Source organism: Misgurnus anguillicaudatus, chromosome 24 (genome assembly GCF_027580225.2).
Source record: "Misgurnus anguillicaudatus chromosome 24, ASM2758022v2, whole genome shotgun sequence".
Taxonomy (NCBI): Eukaryota; Metazoa; Chordata; class Actinopteri; order Cypriniformes; family Cobitidae; genus Misgurnus; species Misgurnus anguillicaudatus.
The window spans coordinates 18638840-18655706 of NC_073360.2; the positions used below are offsets into that span (position 1 = coordinate 18638840).

The 16867-nt window shown below is 39.7% G+C and overlaps 1 protein-coding gene across 1 annotated transcript in view; it reads left to right on the forward strand.

Moving 5' to 3' along the window:
* The window catches only part of ulk2 (unc-51 like autophagy activating kinase 2), a 33432-nt gene extending 21821 nt beyond the window's left edge, over positions 1 to 11611 (forward strand). Inside the window, exons 15-27 of the mRNA XM_073862999.1 lie at positions 2159 to 2308; positions 5114 to 5259; positions 5347 to 5430; positions 5842 to 6113; positions 6674 to 6870; positions 6948 to 7057; positions 7159 to 7293; positions 7424 to 7635; positions 7753 to 7931; positions 8024 to 8140; positions 10571 to 10730; positions 11040 to 11175; positions 11267 to 11611. Coding sequence (XP_073719100.1) covers positions 2159 to 2308; positions 5114 to 5259; positions 5347 to 5430; positions 5842 to 6113; positions 6674 to 6870; positions 6948 to 7057; positions 7159 to 7293; positions 7424 to 7635; positions 7753 to 7931; positions 8024 to 8140; positions 10571 to 10730; positions 11040 to 11175; positions 11267 to 11331 — 1963 coding nt within the window. The 3' untranslated portion in view covers positions 11332 to 11611. The remainder of the gene's footprint in view (positions 1 to 2158; positions 2309 to 5113; positions 5260 to 5346; positions 5431 to 5841; positions 6114 to 6673; positions 6871 to 6947; positions 7058 to 7158; positions 7294 to 7423; positions 7636 to 7752; positions 7932 to 8023; positions 8141 to 10570; positions 10731 to 11039; positions 11176 to 11266) is intronic.
* The last annotated feature ends 5256 nt before the right edge of the window (positions 11612 to 16867 follow it).

The window sequence follows — 16867 nt, forward strand, 5'->3', positions numbered from 1 at the left end:
GGGTCGACAGCTTATAAAAACGTGTTTCTGGGTTCTTTGGCTTGTTGGCTGTGCATAGTGTCGCGCAGCGGCTTTTAGGCCTTATTCAGTTTTTTGTTATAAGCCAGAAATGACAAGGAGGCGGCTTCTCGCAATACAAAGTCAATGGAGACGGTTGGATTGCGTTCCCCCTAGTGGGCGTGGTTTTCAAATTTGCATAACTGCGCTCTGTCTCTATGTTGGTTAGTAGACACGCCCCTTACTGCTGATTGTCTACTATTGTGTTTTGGTACTCGGCCCGACTCTCTTTTCCAAAGTGTTTTTCAAAAATCATGCACCCTGCCTTTAACTACTGTACCTAGATTTCCTTTTGTTTTTTACAGGGTAATAGGTCAAACACAGACAATTCATGGTCGATTTCAGGCCTTAAATAGGAATATGATCTCTGGGTAAATCATCTTGATTCGTTTTTGATTGTTTGCATCATGGAAATATGTTATTATAGATTAGCACACTGATCCGTTCACCTCATGATGTCATTAGAGATATTTTTGTTACTCCACTCCCAAACTATTTAATCATGTAGATGATAGCCTGCGCAGATACCATTATTGTTGTGTGAGTTAGGGTGAGTTTTGTTTGTGCAGTAGGAAACCGGAGTGGCTTATCGAAGGGTTGAATCACACGACCAGTGAATGAAAGTCCTGTGGGAGTGAGCGCTTATGGGTCTAAAAATAGAGGACCCCGTGTCAATTCACCTTGATGTGTGATTTAAATCTGTTTACTTGTGAACATTGATTTGGTTTTGTGACTAGAGAGTTTAAATCTGACATGATTTGTGTTTGGGCTAGCGAAGTGGCAGGAAGCAAAATCTTTGTATGGTGTGCATCTTCTGGTATGATTTTAAGAGGAATCAAAGTTTGGGTGTCCGTTGGGTGTCTGTATCAAACAACATCTGTTCTACTGTCACGCGAGTGCGTGTATAGCCACTTCCTGCTCCTCTGTGGCTTTGCATTTCCCCTCTTGTATAAGCACATACACCACCCTTGTTGTCTCCTCTTTGTCTATATTTAATCACACACAGAAGTTTGGAGTAATGCACCTACATTTATTATTACACTGCAAAAAAATGACTTTTTAGTTAGAAAATTTTGTCTTGTTTTCAGTAGAAATATCTAAAAATTCTAAAATTAGGATGTATTTTATTGATTAGCAAAATGACCTAAGACAATTTAATTTACATTTTAAGTCAATTTGTGCTTAAAACAAGCTAAAATATCTGCCAATGGGGTGAGAAAATATTTCTTAAATTAAATGTTTAAGAAAAAAAGTAAACTTATTTCACAATTTTTTTCTTACTCCAATCATCACTTTTTAGATGATTTAAAGGTTTTCTGTTTGTGATAATAGCATTTGTAATAACACTTACTATTTTTTATGTTTTTGTTGAAAAAAAACAAAGTTTTATAGGTTTTTATCTGTAACACAAAATATGAGAAATGTGGCATGTACATTTTGTCATGTACAACGTGTACATCAAAAATGTGTTATTTGTTGTGTTGTGCCATGCTAAACTGACTCGGTCAAACAAAGAAACTCTCATTGTGTGCCGGTTAAAGACTCACGTGTAGCCATAGCCCTCCCCAACTTTTCACCTCATTGCATAATTTAAGTGTCTGAACAGCTTTTTTCTTTTTAGCTCTCATTCCCCCATATCATTATCACTGCCCTGTGTGTACACCCCACCCTCAAATGGCCTAGTCGTGACATCTGTGGAAAAAAAAACAATTTGTTCCTGATTAAACGAGAACAAGTTGTTTTTTTCTTTGTCTGTGACAGCTGAATGTAAGTGGACCGAGCACGTGTTATTGCCTGAAAGCACAGCCCACATCCATGTGATCCACCCATTTCCTCTTTCTCCTCTCTGCTGATTGGCTAAAGCTTTGTGTTTATACAATAACTCCTCCCCTTGTGATTCAGGCAGGCCTTGGACAGAAACAGCTTTTGCTTACTCTGGCAGAACCTACAACTTTTTCGCTGTCATTTTATATATTGAACTTTTTATATTTACGTCCAAATGACGTTATCTTGGATGGGACTTCATTCGTTTTTGTCAGGGAGAGATGGTTCTGGAAAAGCATTCTGACTGGATTACAACTTTGTTTTCTGGGTTTGACAGGCAGCCTCAGCCATCCGCTGGACAGACCCAAATGGTGTCACCACGAAGTGAAACCACCCCGATACCTGTGCCCACACAGGTGCGAAACTATCAGCGAATCAAACAGAATCTCTCCAGCAGCCCAACCACCACTCTGTATGGCTCTCCCAGGTAAGTGATCCATACATTTACATTTATTCATTTGCCAGACGCTTTCATCCGAAGCAACTTTACAAAGTATTAGTGGTCGACCGATATATACCAATATTAAGAAAGCTGTATGGACAATATGAGGCCGATATAACACAGATGTTATTACAGTAAATAAGTTATGCATGACATTTATAAATGTACCCTTTTAAAGTACTTAAAACATATTTACAAGACATAATTCATGTGGATCTGACATCTCATGGTACTGTTTGAATAAGTGTGTTAAACTACTAGTGTGGTGTTGGCTTTACATTAAGTGACACTGAGTGTCTTTTTTTTACAAACATAAAATTTAAGTAATAGAGAAATTTACAGGCCGATTGAAAAAATGTATACCAAAAAGTCCAAATATAGGCCTCTGCAATATACTGTCATATCACTACAAAGTATAACAGTATCATCTCGAACTTATCACCTTTGGCACTGCTAACTTAATCTTGTACCAACTAATGATGTAGGATAAATAACTGATGATCGATCATTTCTGTATTATGTAATATTAAAGGATTAGTTCATTTTCTTTAAAAAAATCCAGATAATTTACTCACCACCATGTCATCCAAAGATGTCTTTCTTTGTTCAGTCGAGAAGAAATTATGTTTTTTGAGGAAAACATTCCAGGATTTTTCTCATTTTAATGGACTTTATGGACACTAACAAGTAACAGTTTTAATGCAGTTTAAAATTGCAGTTTCAAAGGACTCTTAACTATCTCAAACGAGGCATAAGGGTCTTATCTAGTGAAATGATTGTCATTTTTGACAAGAAAAATAAAAAATATGCACTTTTAAACCACAACTTCTCGTCTTTTTCCGGTCCTGTGATGCGCCAGCGCAACCCCACGCAATACATCATCACGTCAAGAGGTCACGGATGACGTAAGCGAAACTGTGTTTACAAGTGTGGAGAAAGAGGACCGTTCCAACGGTGTTGTATGTGGAATGATACTAACTAATGTCAGTTTATTGTTTTAAAATGGTCCACAAATGTGCGTTTTATGTAACAAGTGACCTTTCCACGGCATTACGCAATTACGTGAGGTTGTGCTGGTGCATCACAGGACCGGAGATAGATGAGAAGTTGTGGTTTAAAAGTGCATATTTTTTATTTTCTGTCAAAAATGACAATCGTTTTGCTAGATAAGACCCTCATGCCTCGTTTGGGATCGTTTAGAGTCCTTTGAAACTGCAATTTTAAACTGCATTAAAACTGTTAAGTGTTGGGGTCCATTAAAGTCCATTAAAATGAGAAAAATCCTGGAATGTTTTTCTTAAAGAAACATAATTTCTTCTCGACTGAACAAAGAAAGACATCAACATTTTGGATGACATGGTGGTGAGTAAATTATCTGGATTTTTTTAAGAAAATGGACTAATCCTTTAAGATTTGAGACATGACGTCTTAAAAATACCCCATGTTTTTTCGTGAACTGCTTTTTATTAATCGTATGAGGGTTACATAATTTCCTGAATCCATCTCTGGAACAAAGATGTCCCCTAATTAAAACGGGCAGCTTGATGGGGCTGCTTTTGTTATTTAAGGGATTGTTTAAATGAGAGGATGGGTTTGGGGGTTTAAGGCAGGTGGCTAGCAGAGATTATAACTGCTGCACCTTCCCCCATTATTCAAGTCAGCCTTCAACATCTGCTTGGCCCACTTCACAAAGACTTGCCCTCTGTCCCAAAAAGGGATTATGTTCTCTCAGGGCAGTCTGCTTTTGTTGCCCACATCATCTCACCCTTTCAGTCACCTCAGACCAAATTGCAATAGAGATGAGATAAGTATCAACAAAATTTATGAAGAAATATTTATCTTCTACCGCGTGATTATGTGCCATTAAAGGGACACTTCACTTTTTTTGAAAATATGCTCATTTTCCAGCTCCCCTAGAGGTAAACTTTTGATTTTTACTGTTTTAGAATCCATTCAGCTGATCTCCGGGTCTGGCAGTACCACTTTTAGCATAGCTTAGCATAATCCATTGAATCTGATTAGACCATTAGCATCATGCTAAAAAATAACCAAAGAGTTTCGATATTTTTCCTATTTAAAACTTGACTCTTCTGTAGTTACATCGTGTACTAAGACCAACAGAAAATTAAAAGCTGTGATTTTCTAGGCAGATATGTCTAAGAACTATACTCTCATTCTGGCGTTATAATCAAGGACTTTGCTGCTGTAGCATGGCTGCAGCAGGCGTAGTGATATTACCCACTGCCCGAAATTAGTCCCCTTGGTTAGAGGACTATTTTCATAATCTCACAATCGCAACTTTTAGTTTTCCTTCGGTCTTGGTACACGGTGTAACGACAGAAGAGTCAAGTTTTAAATGGAAAAAATTTCCAAGCTCTTTGGTTGTTTTTTTGCGCGATGCTAACGGTCTAATCAGATTCAATAGATTATGCTAAGCTAGGCTAAAAGTGGTTGCGCCAGACCCGGAGATCAGCTGAATGGATTCCAAAACAGTAAAAGTCAAATGTTTAACTCCAGGGGGAGCTGGAAAATGAGCCTATTTTCAAAATGCATACTGTTTGGGAAAGCAAGGATATTTTGGTCCTCATATTAAGCCTAATAAGAGTCCAAGAATTATCCCTAAAATTCACTTTAAAGAAAATGCTCTCGAAGCATTGCTTCAGAAAGTATATGAACCACAAGTCACAATTCAAAATTTATATCACATTTGTTCATACATTATGTATCTAAATATGTTTTGGGGCCACTGTGGTTTTTAAAAACATGACATTTTCTGTTCTTCTTTTACAGGTCAGGCACAGTGCGGCGATCCAACACGAGCCCCATGGCCTTCCCTAAAATGGTTTCTGGGTCCCCTAGCCCTGCAGATACAGTACAAACCGTGGGACGGCGTCTTTCAACAGGCAGTTCCCGACCTTACTCCCCTTCTCCACTAGGTTAGAAACCACCCTTTTTAACGGGAAAACTTTATTTTTTAAGACCGTCATGTTCTGACATGTCTTCGGTGTGTACTTGTTCCCTAGTGGGCACTATTCCTGAACAACTTGGACACTGCTGTTGCGGACATCCCCAAAGCCACGAGGCACGCAGTCGCAGCTCTTCAGGTGGTAAGTTTAAGCATGCACTTGTGCGAGTGATTGACACACAGCCCCACAGCTCTACTGTGTCTCATTTAAAGCAGTCTCATTAACGATCCCATTACCAAGCGGTTGCTAGTCATTTCCTCCCAGTGGGTCACAGTGTGTCTAAGCTATTTTGGTCTCCATGGAGACAACACTCGAGAACAGTGTGTGCTGCATTAGCTTTCATGTAAAATCGCTAAACCTCCAACCAAGTACTTGTTTTTGCACAAGTGTCACTGTATGATCAATGATCATGTAAACAACAAACTCATTGACCCACTGTGTCATTTCACCTTACGTGTACTGTACTGCCACCTAGTGGTTGAGTAATCTTACACAGTGCCATGGGACAGTCACCATAACAATTTACTAAAAGAAAAACATTTATTCTTTCAGGTTCCCCTGTGCCCCCCTCTCAACTTTTAGGTGCTCGTCTTCAGAGCGCACCCACGCTTACTGACATCTACCAGAACAAGCAAAAACTACATAAGCAGCTGTCGGATCCAGTGCACCCCACATCATTAGCCTACCCCACAAGCCACTCCCCGCAGTTCAGTCGCCCTGGCAACCTCGGTACCTCCCCAACAAAGCACCTTGGCTCGTCCCCTCGCACCTCTGATTGGTTAACCAAGTCGCCCCTGCCGACCATCATTGGCTCTCCTACTAAGGTAAGCTATGGAGAAAGCATTAAAGGGACACTCCACTTTTTTTGAAAATATGCTTATTTTCCAGCTCCCCTAGAGTTAAACGTTTTATTTTTACCGTTTTGGAATCCATTCAGCTGGCGGTACCACTTTTAGCATAGCTTAGCATAATCCATTAAATCTGATTAGACCATTAGCATCGCGCTAAAAAAATAATCAAAGAGTTGTGATATTTTTCCTATTTAAAACTTGACTCTTCTAGAAATTAATTTCGGCCTTAGTACACGATGTAACTACAGAAGAGTCAAGTTTTAAATAGGAAAAATATCAAAACCCTTTGGTTATTTTTTAAGCGCGATGCTAACGGTCTAATCAGATTCAATGGATTATGCTAAGCTATGCTAAAAGTGGTACCGTCAGACCCGGAGATCAGCTGAATGGATTCTAAAACGGTAAAAATCAAATGTTTAACTCTAGGGGAGCTGGAAAATTAGCATGTTTTCAAAAAAAGTGAGTGTCCCTTTATATATGTATCGCATGTGGCTGTAAGTCAGCAAATGATGATCTGATTTCTTCTCATCTAGGCAACAGCTCCCTTCAAAATCCCTAAAACTCAAGCTTCGTGCAACCTTATGGCCCTGGCATCCCAGCAGGGTATAGCCGACAGCCCCATCCCAACTAAGACGTATATGGATGGACGTGACCTCTGTGCACATCACTGTTCTGCATATCCAAGCGTGCGTCAGTCTGCACCAGAGGCCAGCAAAACTTCCTTTGGCAGGTCAGCAAACGTTCGATTCAATCAAAAAAGTTTGGTCTCTTAATTGACTAAAATAACAAGCTGGTTATTTTCCTCAGGTCTGTGAGTGCCGGACGTTTGTCGGAGCAGCCAGTAAGAATCACTTTGGGAGGACAGCCGTACCAAGGCAGCACAGATAGCCTTAACACAGAAAGACCGATGGACACAGGTAGCTATACACCACCATAATATATCAGGACAGGTTTCTAGCTTGCATTAAGCCCTATTGTCTGGTCATTCAATGTGTGACCGCTGTTTGTGCATCCCTAGCCCCAGCAGGGAATTGCGGTTTGCCAGCAGGTGGTGCGAGTTCCCGCATGGTTGTGTTCACGGTGGGCTCACCCCCCAACAGCAGCACCCCTCCCACCTGTAGCCATCTTGCCTCTCGTCCGCGCACCACCTCAGGTGAGAAGCTTTGCTTTATAAACCAGTACTTGAACAGTTACACTATACAAGACTGCTATTCTCGTAAGCCTAAATGTATCTGATGTGTCAATATCACAGATTTTTATCGTATGTCTTCTTGTGTCCACAGTTGGTTCCAACAGCTCAGCAGGCTCCCTGTCCTCCACGAGCGGTAAGGTGCATACGGGCTCTCCTCCGGGTATGACCATCGGTAACTCTCCGCCTGGAGCTGAGGCAGGTCCTAGCAGTTTGCGCTATGTCCCATATGGCACATCCCCACCCAGCTTAGAGGGATTCATCACCTTTGAAGCACCGGAACTGCCTGAAGAGACGCTGATGGAGGTAAGGGAGCCGTGTTTTGTGGGTTTTAATCCACATTTCGTCAATTACACAAAGTAAATTATCTGAACTGGATGATAGATTTTCAGACCAACTAACAGATGTGTGTTTACTTGGCAGCGCGAGCACACGGACACACTGATGCACCTGCGCATGATGCTGTCATTTACCGATAGTGTACTTGAGATCGCTTCTCTCCGGACTGGAGGACCAGATTTAGGTGCATCAGCTGCCTCTCTTTATCCACCTCAGGACAGTGTGGTCGTGGATCAGATCAGTCAGCTCAGCAAGGAGTGGGGGTAAGAAAAGTATTTTTTTAAACACACCCATTAATGAATAAATGCACATGGGTATCTTCATAGCTCAAAGAATACTTTGGTCATTCACACAGGCAGGTGGAGCAGTTGGTGTTGTACATGAAAGCTGCACAGCTGCTCGCCTCTTCACTACACCTGGCCAAGGCTCAGATCAAGTCTGCCAAGCTTAATCCATCCTCGGCTGTTAAACAAGTGGTGAGCAGCTACATATGACGCTTTAAAGTTTGTATGTATATGTGTTGTGAGCTTGTTACAGTAATTGAAATGCCTTATTTTACAAAAGTCACTTATATAGTTATTTTATTTGCTGTTTAACAAATTTGACTGCCTTCCAATGCAAAACCCTCTAAGTGCATGCAAGCTTTTTTGCACATCATTTCTTGGACAAGACATAAACAGTTGCAAAATCACTAAAGATTCAACTTAGAAACATTGCAAATGATGAAAATCAGAATTTAAAAAATGTAAAAAAAAATATGAACCACACATTAGGGGGCACTGTGATACATAGAGACAGAGCGCAGTTATGCCAATTTGAAAACCACGCCCACCGTGGGGGAAAACAATCCAACCGTCTCCATTGACTTTGTATTGCGAGAGGCCACCTCCTTGTCATTTCTGGCTTATAACAAAAAACAGTATAATGCCTAAAAGCTGCTGTGTGACAAGATGTACAGCTAACAAGCCAAAGAACCCAGAAATAAGTTTTTATAAGCTGTCGAGCCGTAAAACTCAGCCTTTGAGGAGAAAAAGTGGATCGCTGACTACATTTCCCTCTAGTGGGCGCAGTTCTACTAATAGTAGTACTATGAAAAGTTGCCTGTTTCCATTTCTGTGTCTTTAAACGCTCGTTTTTTGAGGTCGACAGCTTATAAAAATTTATTTCTGGGTTTTTTGGCTTGTTAAGGGCTCGTTATAGTCGTGTGTAGGTCCTACGGCGTAGCAGCGACGGCGTAGGGTTCGCGTCGGTTTTCATTTATACTTTTGCGTCGTCGTCCGCGTCGACGTGCAAACACACGCGCGACCGCTGGTAGGCAATATCCACGCGTGTAACCACAGTAGCAGCACAAACGTGAAAGAAGAAGAAGCTTAGCAAGTTAACCCACAAACGAAGAAGAAACAGCAACTTGTTGTGTATAATTTGAGAAGACCAGTGATGGAAGTAAATAAACAACGACTTTTAATGCAGTTTGAGTTAAATCACTCCTCAACTTGGCTCATCTTTGTTTTCACCGTCCCAAACGGAAATACCTATGACGCAGTTTTTTTACCTGACGGGAGGGGTTCTGTTGGACCAATCACAGCGCTTGCGGTCCGCGTAGATCTGACGCGCTGTTAAATTTTTTGTGAGGTGCGCGTCAGGCTACGCAGAGCTACGCACAGGCTACGGATAGCCTACGCCGTGGAACCTTCGCACGACTATAAATCGCCCTTTAGCTGTACACCTTGTCACACAGCAGCTTTTAGGTATTATTCTGTTTTTTATCTGTAAATAAGATTTTATAAGCTGTCGACCTCAAAAAATTAGCGTTTATAGACACAAAAGTGAAATCAGGCAACTTTTCATAGTACTCATATTAGTAGAACTGCGTCCACTAGAGGGAAACGTAGTCGGAGATCCACTTTTTCTCCTTAAAGGCTGAGTTTTACGGCTCGACAGCTTATGGAAGACGTGTTTCTGGGTTTTTTTGGCTTGTTGGCTGTACATCTTGTCGCACAGCGGCCTTTAGGCATTATTCTGTTTTTTTGTTAGAAGCCAGAAATGACAAGGAGGCGGCCTCTCGCAATACAAAGTCAATGGAGACGGTTGGATTGTTTCCCCCCCCCGGTGGGCGTGGTTTTCAGGTTATGACGCGCTGCGCTCTGTCTCTACTTGGCGGCCACATTTGGAGTTATATTCAGGACCAAGTACTCACAAGCGACCCAAGTTTAAATGTGATGCATGGTCGTTTCACATTCGTCTTCAGTGCACTTTTAGAACTTGACATGCCACATTCTAAAGGATAAATATAAAACTTTTGAGGAGATATGGAGTCCTTTTGTACAATTTCTTAAAATGGAGGAATTTGATGTTTAGAGGCATTTAGAAAGAATGTGGAACACATGCATAGACTGCAATATATTGTAAAATCTGATTGGGGTCAGCGTATTGGAATTGATACTGTAAATGTTATTTACCCTTTTTATGTATGTTTTTTTTTTCTTTTTTATGTTTTGTGTTTTTATTTATTAAATATTTTAAAAGCAATAATTATTTTATTTTATAATTTTATTTTCTATTATGACTTATTGTCACTATTAGAATTAGGCAACTATCTTATTATTTCTTTAATCTTTGTTGGTCTTTTTATGTTTTGTCTTGTTGGTCGTATGATGTATGTATACATAAATGTAAAAAATCTAAAAAAACAATAAAAAATAAAAAAAAGAACTTGACATGCCGTGTAACAGATTTCTGAATAGTCTGACGTGTGGATTAAGCAGATTAGAAGTGAAAGTATTTGATGAACGTATAACACATGGCGAAAGCATTAGCATCTGAGCTCTTTAAATGTAACAGTGAAGTCTAAAACTTCAAGTTTGACTTTAAAACTGTACACCGTATTTTCTCTCTGGTCTTCAGTGGTGAAAAGTCTAAATGAACGATACAAAAGCTGCATTTCTCTGTGCCGCCGCCTCACGGACAAACTGAACCACTTCTTCTCTGACAAGCAGAGATTTGTAGATGAGATCAACAGTGTGACGGCTGAGAAGCTCATCTATAACCATGCTGTAGAAATGGTAAGCTGAAAAATAAAAATGCTGTCATCATTTATTCACCCTTCAAGTTGTTACAAACTTGTATACATTTCTTTGTTCTGCTCAACACAAATGAAGAGTGTTAATAACTAAACAGATTTTGGGCACAATTGACTCTCACAGTATTATTGTTGTACTACTATGGAAGTCAATAGTGCCCCAGATGTGCTTGGTTACGAACATTGGAACAACTTCACGGTAAATAAATGATGACAGAATCTTATTTTTTGTAAACTATGCCTTTAAGATATTTATCAAGCATCTGTTTAAGCAAAACACTGTGTGTAACAGGTGCAGTCAGCGGCACTAGATGAGATGTTTCAGCAGACAGAAGACATCGCCTATCGCTACAACAAAGCTTCCATGCTGTTGGAAGGCCTGTCAAAGATCCTCCAGGACCCAGCTGATATCGAGAACGTTACAAAATGTGAGTGCCTTTTGCTCTGTATAGTATGCACGAGAAGTTGACTTAAATGTAGCTCATAGTACTAACGTGTTTCTACTTTTGTATTGTACAGACAAGGCAAGCGTGGACCGGAGGATCTCTGCTTTGTGTTACTGCACCGTTACTCTGTACGAATAGAGTCTCATCTGAAAACCTCATTGATGCTCGCACTCCAGGGACCATTACTTCTCATTTACACAGAGAAGATCAGATCTTGTCCCTTGTTTTCATTTTGTAGCAGTCAAAGCACTTTCCGTTCCTTTTCTTTACTCTCCTTACAATCACAAGAAGCAACAGACCAAGTATTACTTTATTTGCAGATGAAACTTTGAAAAGGACGTGGATAAGTTCACTACCAAAGATGAAAACTAAAAATAGAGATTTTATGTATGAAAAAGCTGTTGGACTTGCAGTTGGATCTGTCGTCTGTTTTCATCTGTTTCCTGTCCAACACCACAACAGGTGGGACAACTCGAATCAAAAGACTTCTGTTCCCTTTTTTTACACAAACTAGAGGGACTTTGATATGGGAATCCTAGGAGGCCCAAATGCAAATCACTTCATATTCATCGTTTTGTACTGCACTCTATTATTTTATTTATTGGTTGTAAGAAGATGTGTTAGCGTTCTTGATAATAGTATTCAAAGACAATATAGAGGCCCACGTCTGACTATAATTATTGTCAATCCAAGGGGTACCGCACATATTATCGCACTTACACCAAAATAACCATAGATACATACACATACAGTCATGGTTCTTCTTACATGTTGATGTAAGGCTGAAAAAAGCCTAAAGGAGGAACCAACAGTATTCAGCTTTGAAGCAAATGCACTTTATTGAAGCAGATGTGGAAGATTCTTGACCTAGATGGTCTTTGAAGTAGGACAACTATGATGGGGAGACCCCTCATCTTTTTACACAATCTCTACCAGTGCCATCATTGCATGGTTCCAGTTTTTTCTCATCTCCATATCTTAAATCTTTGGAGTGTCTGAAAGGATGGCGAGCGGCGAAATGGATAAAGGCAAGCTAATGTAGTTGTCTGCCGTCCTGTGTTATTTTGGCCTCGTCAAAAACCTGAGTAGTTACTTAGCGTTCTTTTGAAACATTTTTAAGTTCATATTAACACTGTAGCTTTTTAACGGATGTTTATGTAAATAATTGTATATTCTGCATGTATGTCTTTATTTTGGTGTGAATGAAAGAGAGCAAAGCGTGTGAATGGAGAAGGTGGATGCTGCCACCACCCCGTCCCTCAAACAAGAGCACAAGACTTTTTTGACTTTGTACAAATAGACACTGATGACGACCTACATGGGTTACCGCTCAGATTGTCAGAGGCTTCACAGAAAAGCTGAGACCTTTGCATGGCAGCTCCACGTTGACACCCACAAATGACTTTTGCAAGATTATCATTGACTGCGCATGATGTGGATGTCACAAGAGAGAATGGGCACTGCCAAGTGTGGTCTTGCCAGCTCTTCATTTCCCCACTCTCCCATTGTACAGTGTTTGTGTAAATGGATTTAAAGGCCTGAGCACATGTACCTGTGGAATGTTAGAATGTACTTGCCCTTTCAATAGCACCCTTTCCCTTTGCAAATAAATGCTTACAACCAGCCAATCACAGCCTGATAAGACATACAGCCTGTTTTTCCCTGCTCCGTTGATTTTCAACATTTGGTGTTTTCATTGTGTTTTACCCAGGGCATCTGTGTTCTGTCTGAAACTGTATAAATGCAGCCTTTGTTTACTATTAAACTGATCAATTTGATCCTGTTATCAAAGTCTCAGTTGTTGTACTTTGCATGTCGAAAACACCTGAATACAGAATAAAGCATTAAATATGGCCCATTCCAGAACTGAGGGTACATTTCAAGATGAGAAGGAAAACAAAATAGAAATGATTTTTTCCCCCATTAAACTCTATTTTATTATCATAGAATACAATTTCAGTTTAACACATTCATTTCTGCTGAATTATACTTGTACGATTTAAAAAATGTATTCTGAAAATCAATATAAAAATATTTTTAAACCATTAACACAGTTGATGATATGTGGTGCCAGATTTATTTAAGCATTTATTTAATTGTTTATATATTTACATATATGTTTATTTCCAGATAGGAATACTGTAGTTTTCTTCATGGTTTTGAAAATCAAAACAGAGGACTGCTTGACTTACAGCAAACTCTTGTCTTAGTGATTTATTGCTGGCCCTTCACATTCAGTTCTGTGGTTGTTGTCCATGTGACACAGGCGTGTTCTTTCAATTGCGTCATGTATGACGCCACAAAGACCGCCCACTCACAGGCTATATAAGCGCAGTTTGCAGAGCGTTGAGTTAGTTATTCTGCGGTAACGGTACGGGAAAGAATTAAGAATGGTAAGCCTTAAAACACTAATGAGAAACACTGCTGGACAGGTAGGAGAGGAAACATGTTTACCTCATGAGGCATAAGGATAGTCACTTGTTTTTGTTAATGAAATTGACATGTTTTTTATTTTTAGAATTTTTTATGCGTCATGTAAACGGAGACGACAAAAAGCAAAAACAAAGTAGTTTGCGCGCGAATGACGGCGGTATTGGTAACCTAGTAAACAACAGTAAACAAAACAAGGTACGCGAGAAAATGTCACGATGAGGCAAGTTTTTAATATTAAGCGTGCAGCATGTAATAGGCTTTATGCCCAGCTGCACTACTTCCTGAACTTCAGCCAGCTCCTTGTCTGCCATTATTGGACAAACTTAATCCAGGTGTGTGTGACTATTGTTGTTGTGACTACTGAGGTCAGGCACACCTGGATTCATCGGTTTGTCCAATAATGGCAGACAGGAAACAAGGAGCTGGCTGAAGTTCAGAAAGTAGTGCAGCTGGGCTGCCTGGGCATAAAGCCTATTGCCAAACTGAATTCTGTGCACAGAAAAATAAATTGTTGATGGAGGCACACTAGCAGCAAAAACATTGCAACGACGTCGAGACCCATCACCCATGGTAAAGACAACATCAGCGGAAACATACGATCAGTCACGTAGGTTTATTGTACTGCAGTCATGTCTCTATTTCCAAGTGTGCTTCGGTTTGTTTACTGTTGATTATTAGGTTACCAATATCACCGTCATTCGATCGAACAACTTGATGAAAACGCACCAAATTCATGTTTTTTTTTTTTGTGAATTTTGAAAAGATTCACTTCACGTTTGGATGGAAATGGAAACCCAACAAAAACCACCTCAAGCGAGCGTAAAAAACATTTTTACGAATTAAGGGATTTTTAACCGAAATTTGTCGTTTTCATCACTCGTTTCTGGAGCGCATAAAATCATAGTGTTGGAAACGTGGTGGGTTGGGAAACTGACCCTATTTGAAACACCTGCGCATCTAACACGAAACGAAACGATTAGAAGTAGACCCTATCCAGCTAAAACCAGCATAAACTGGTGAGCTGGTTTAAGCTGGTCTCCCAACTTGGTTTTAGCTCGTATTGCTGGTGTAGCAAGCTTTAAGTGGGTCTAACTAGACTTAACTGGTCAGGCTGGAAGACCAGCTGACCCACCAGCTTGATCAGCTTTGCCAGGCTGGGGGGACCAGTTTGAACCAGCTGCTGCCACCTTAAACCAGCTAAAACCCGCTACCAGCTTATACTGGACTTGGCTGGATTTTTTTCAGTAGGGATGTAATATTTATGGTATCTCATGCCACCATAAACGCCACGTTTTAACATCACTTTAAAGAATTTTTTTTAAATTAAAGAATAATTTGTAATACAGTAAATTGACCCAAAAAGCAGACATCGATGTCTCAAAAATGTTTCATAGATTAACTGTAGTTAACTGATGGGTTATGCCCTGTGATGTGCACAAAAATGAAATTAGCTGGATTAGTTGGGTTAGCTTTAAAAAAAATAACTAAGAATTTAAATCGATAAATCTTATTTTGATCTTTACCAATTAAAGTAATTTTTAAACTCTCGATATGATGTGTTTAGGGTTAGATTTGTGGGTAGGATTAGGTTGAAAACCGCGCTCATCCGACGAGATTTCACGACGTTTCTAGCTACCGCTTTTTTTTAATTTTTAGTGAGGGACAGTGTCCCACTTACTTTCGGGGCTGGCTTACGGCACTATTGGTGTATGAATTTTATACTCCGTAACAAAAAAGCAAAAACTGACACATAACTGGAAGTCTTATTACCCTCTTTTTTCCCCTTTTTCTTGTCTTTTTTGTTTTTCCTTGTTTCTTTAAACTATTAAAAAATGTTGTAAATGTTTCTCACAATTTGTACAGCTGTTACATTTATATTATGCATATAATGTTTATACTGTGATCCTGTACTTTTCACTGTTTTTCAATAAAAATAAAGAATTTGATTATCTGTGTATGGATAAAACAAACCTGTAGGTGGTGCTATTATATAGACTTATCAATATACTTAAAACTAAAGGAAATATATAAATATGGGTTAATTTGGTTCGACCTCTATGTTCAGCTACTATAGCACACATTTGCATTTAATATCTTCTGAAGCCTAGTATTTAAAACAAAGTTAAACCTAGCCACATTATAGATCCTCTGCAAAGGTTAACTTTAAAGCAACACTATGTAGTTTTTTTACCTTTAAATAATGTCTCTAAAATTATTTCAGTGATAGAACAACTTTTAACTGGACAAATTGTACTGTTGCTGCAACCTGAGCAGCCTCCTAGCTGCTACAAGCACACTCTGAAAGTGGCGGTGGCGGGTAGGAAACACAGCCCTGCCCTTCCCCCTGCCTGCAAAAGAGTGTCTGATACCAGGCACTGTAGCGCTTTTCAACCACATGGGGGAGCTGTAAGTCATTTTTACATGGAAACTACATAGTGTTGCTTTAAATGTGTTTTTAATAGTGCAGCTTCTTAATTCACCCCCCATATAATAAGCACATAAGTGTTTGACCACATCACAGGATAGGCTCTTGCCTAAAGAGACCACTGGAATGACCAGGACAAGCATCTGACATCCAGGAGGGGGCATCACACTGCAAAATGTCCCGTTACATTTTTTTCACATAAACCAAACAAAAAAGACCCTAATCTGTCGTTTCCACTGAATAGCTAACCCCATTCCCTCAACTCCGTCCCATCTGTCCCCTCACACACCGAACTTCCCGGATTGTGTCCGAGGATGAGATTTCCTACTGAGCGTTTGCCAGTCCCATCACTGAAACCTTGACTGGACTTACTAACCAAGACAAAACCAGAGATATCAAATAAAGCTTTGAAGAATATTCAAATACTCTTTATTAACAGATCAGAAAAATAGGCAAAACATGGTTCGTTCATACACTGTAGCACTTTATATTATATACCCTCTTATCCAGAACCTTGTTAGTACTGACTGTTCAAACTTTTTTTACTAAACCTGCCATGTCTATTGTAAGGATTGTCCACCGATTTCCTATTAGCTGCAACACTGTTTTCAGCCATATTTTTCTTCATCCCATTAAGCAACTCTTATGTTGTATGTGTTCACTTATTTCCATGTTACACATGAAATCTAAAAAGTTTCAAAGTTTACTTTTATATTCTACGGAAGTTATTCAATGTGTGACTTGACAAGGGATCATCAGTCAAATCATTCCAGTTATGAAAGTCTAACGTTGTACTTTGCACACACATAGTCAAAA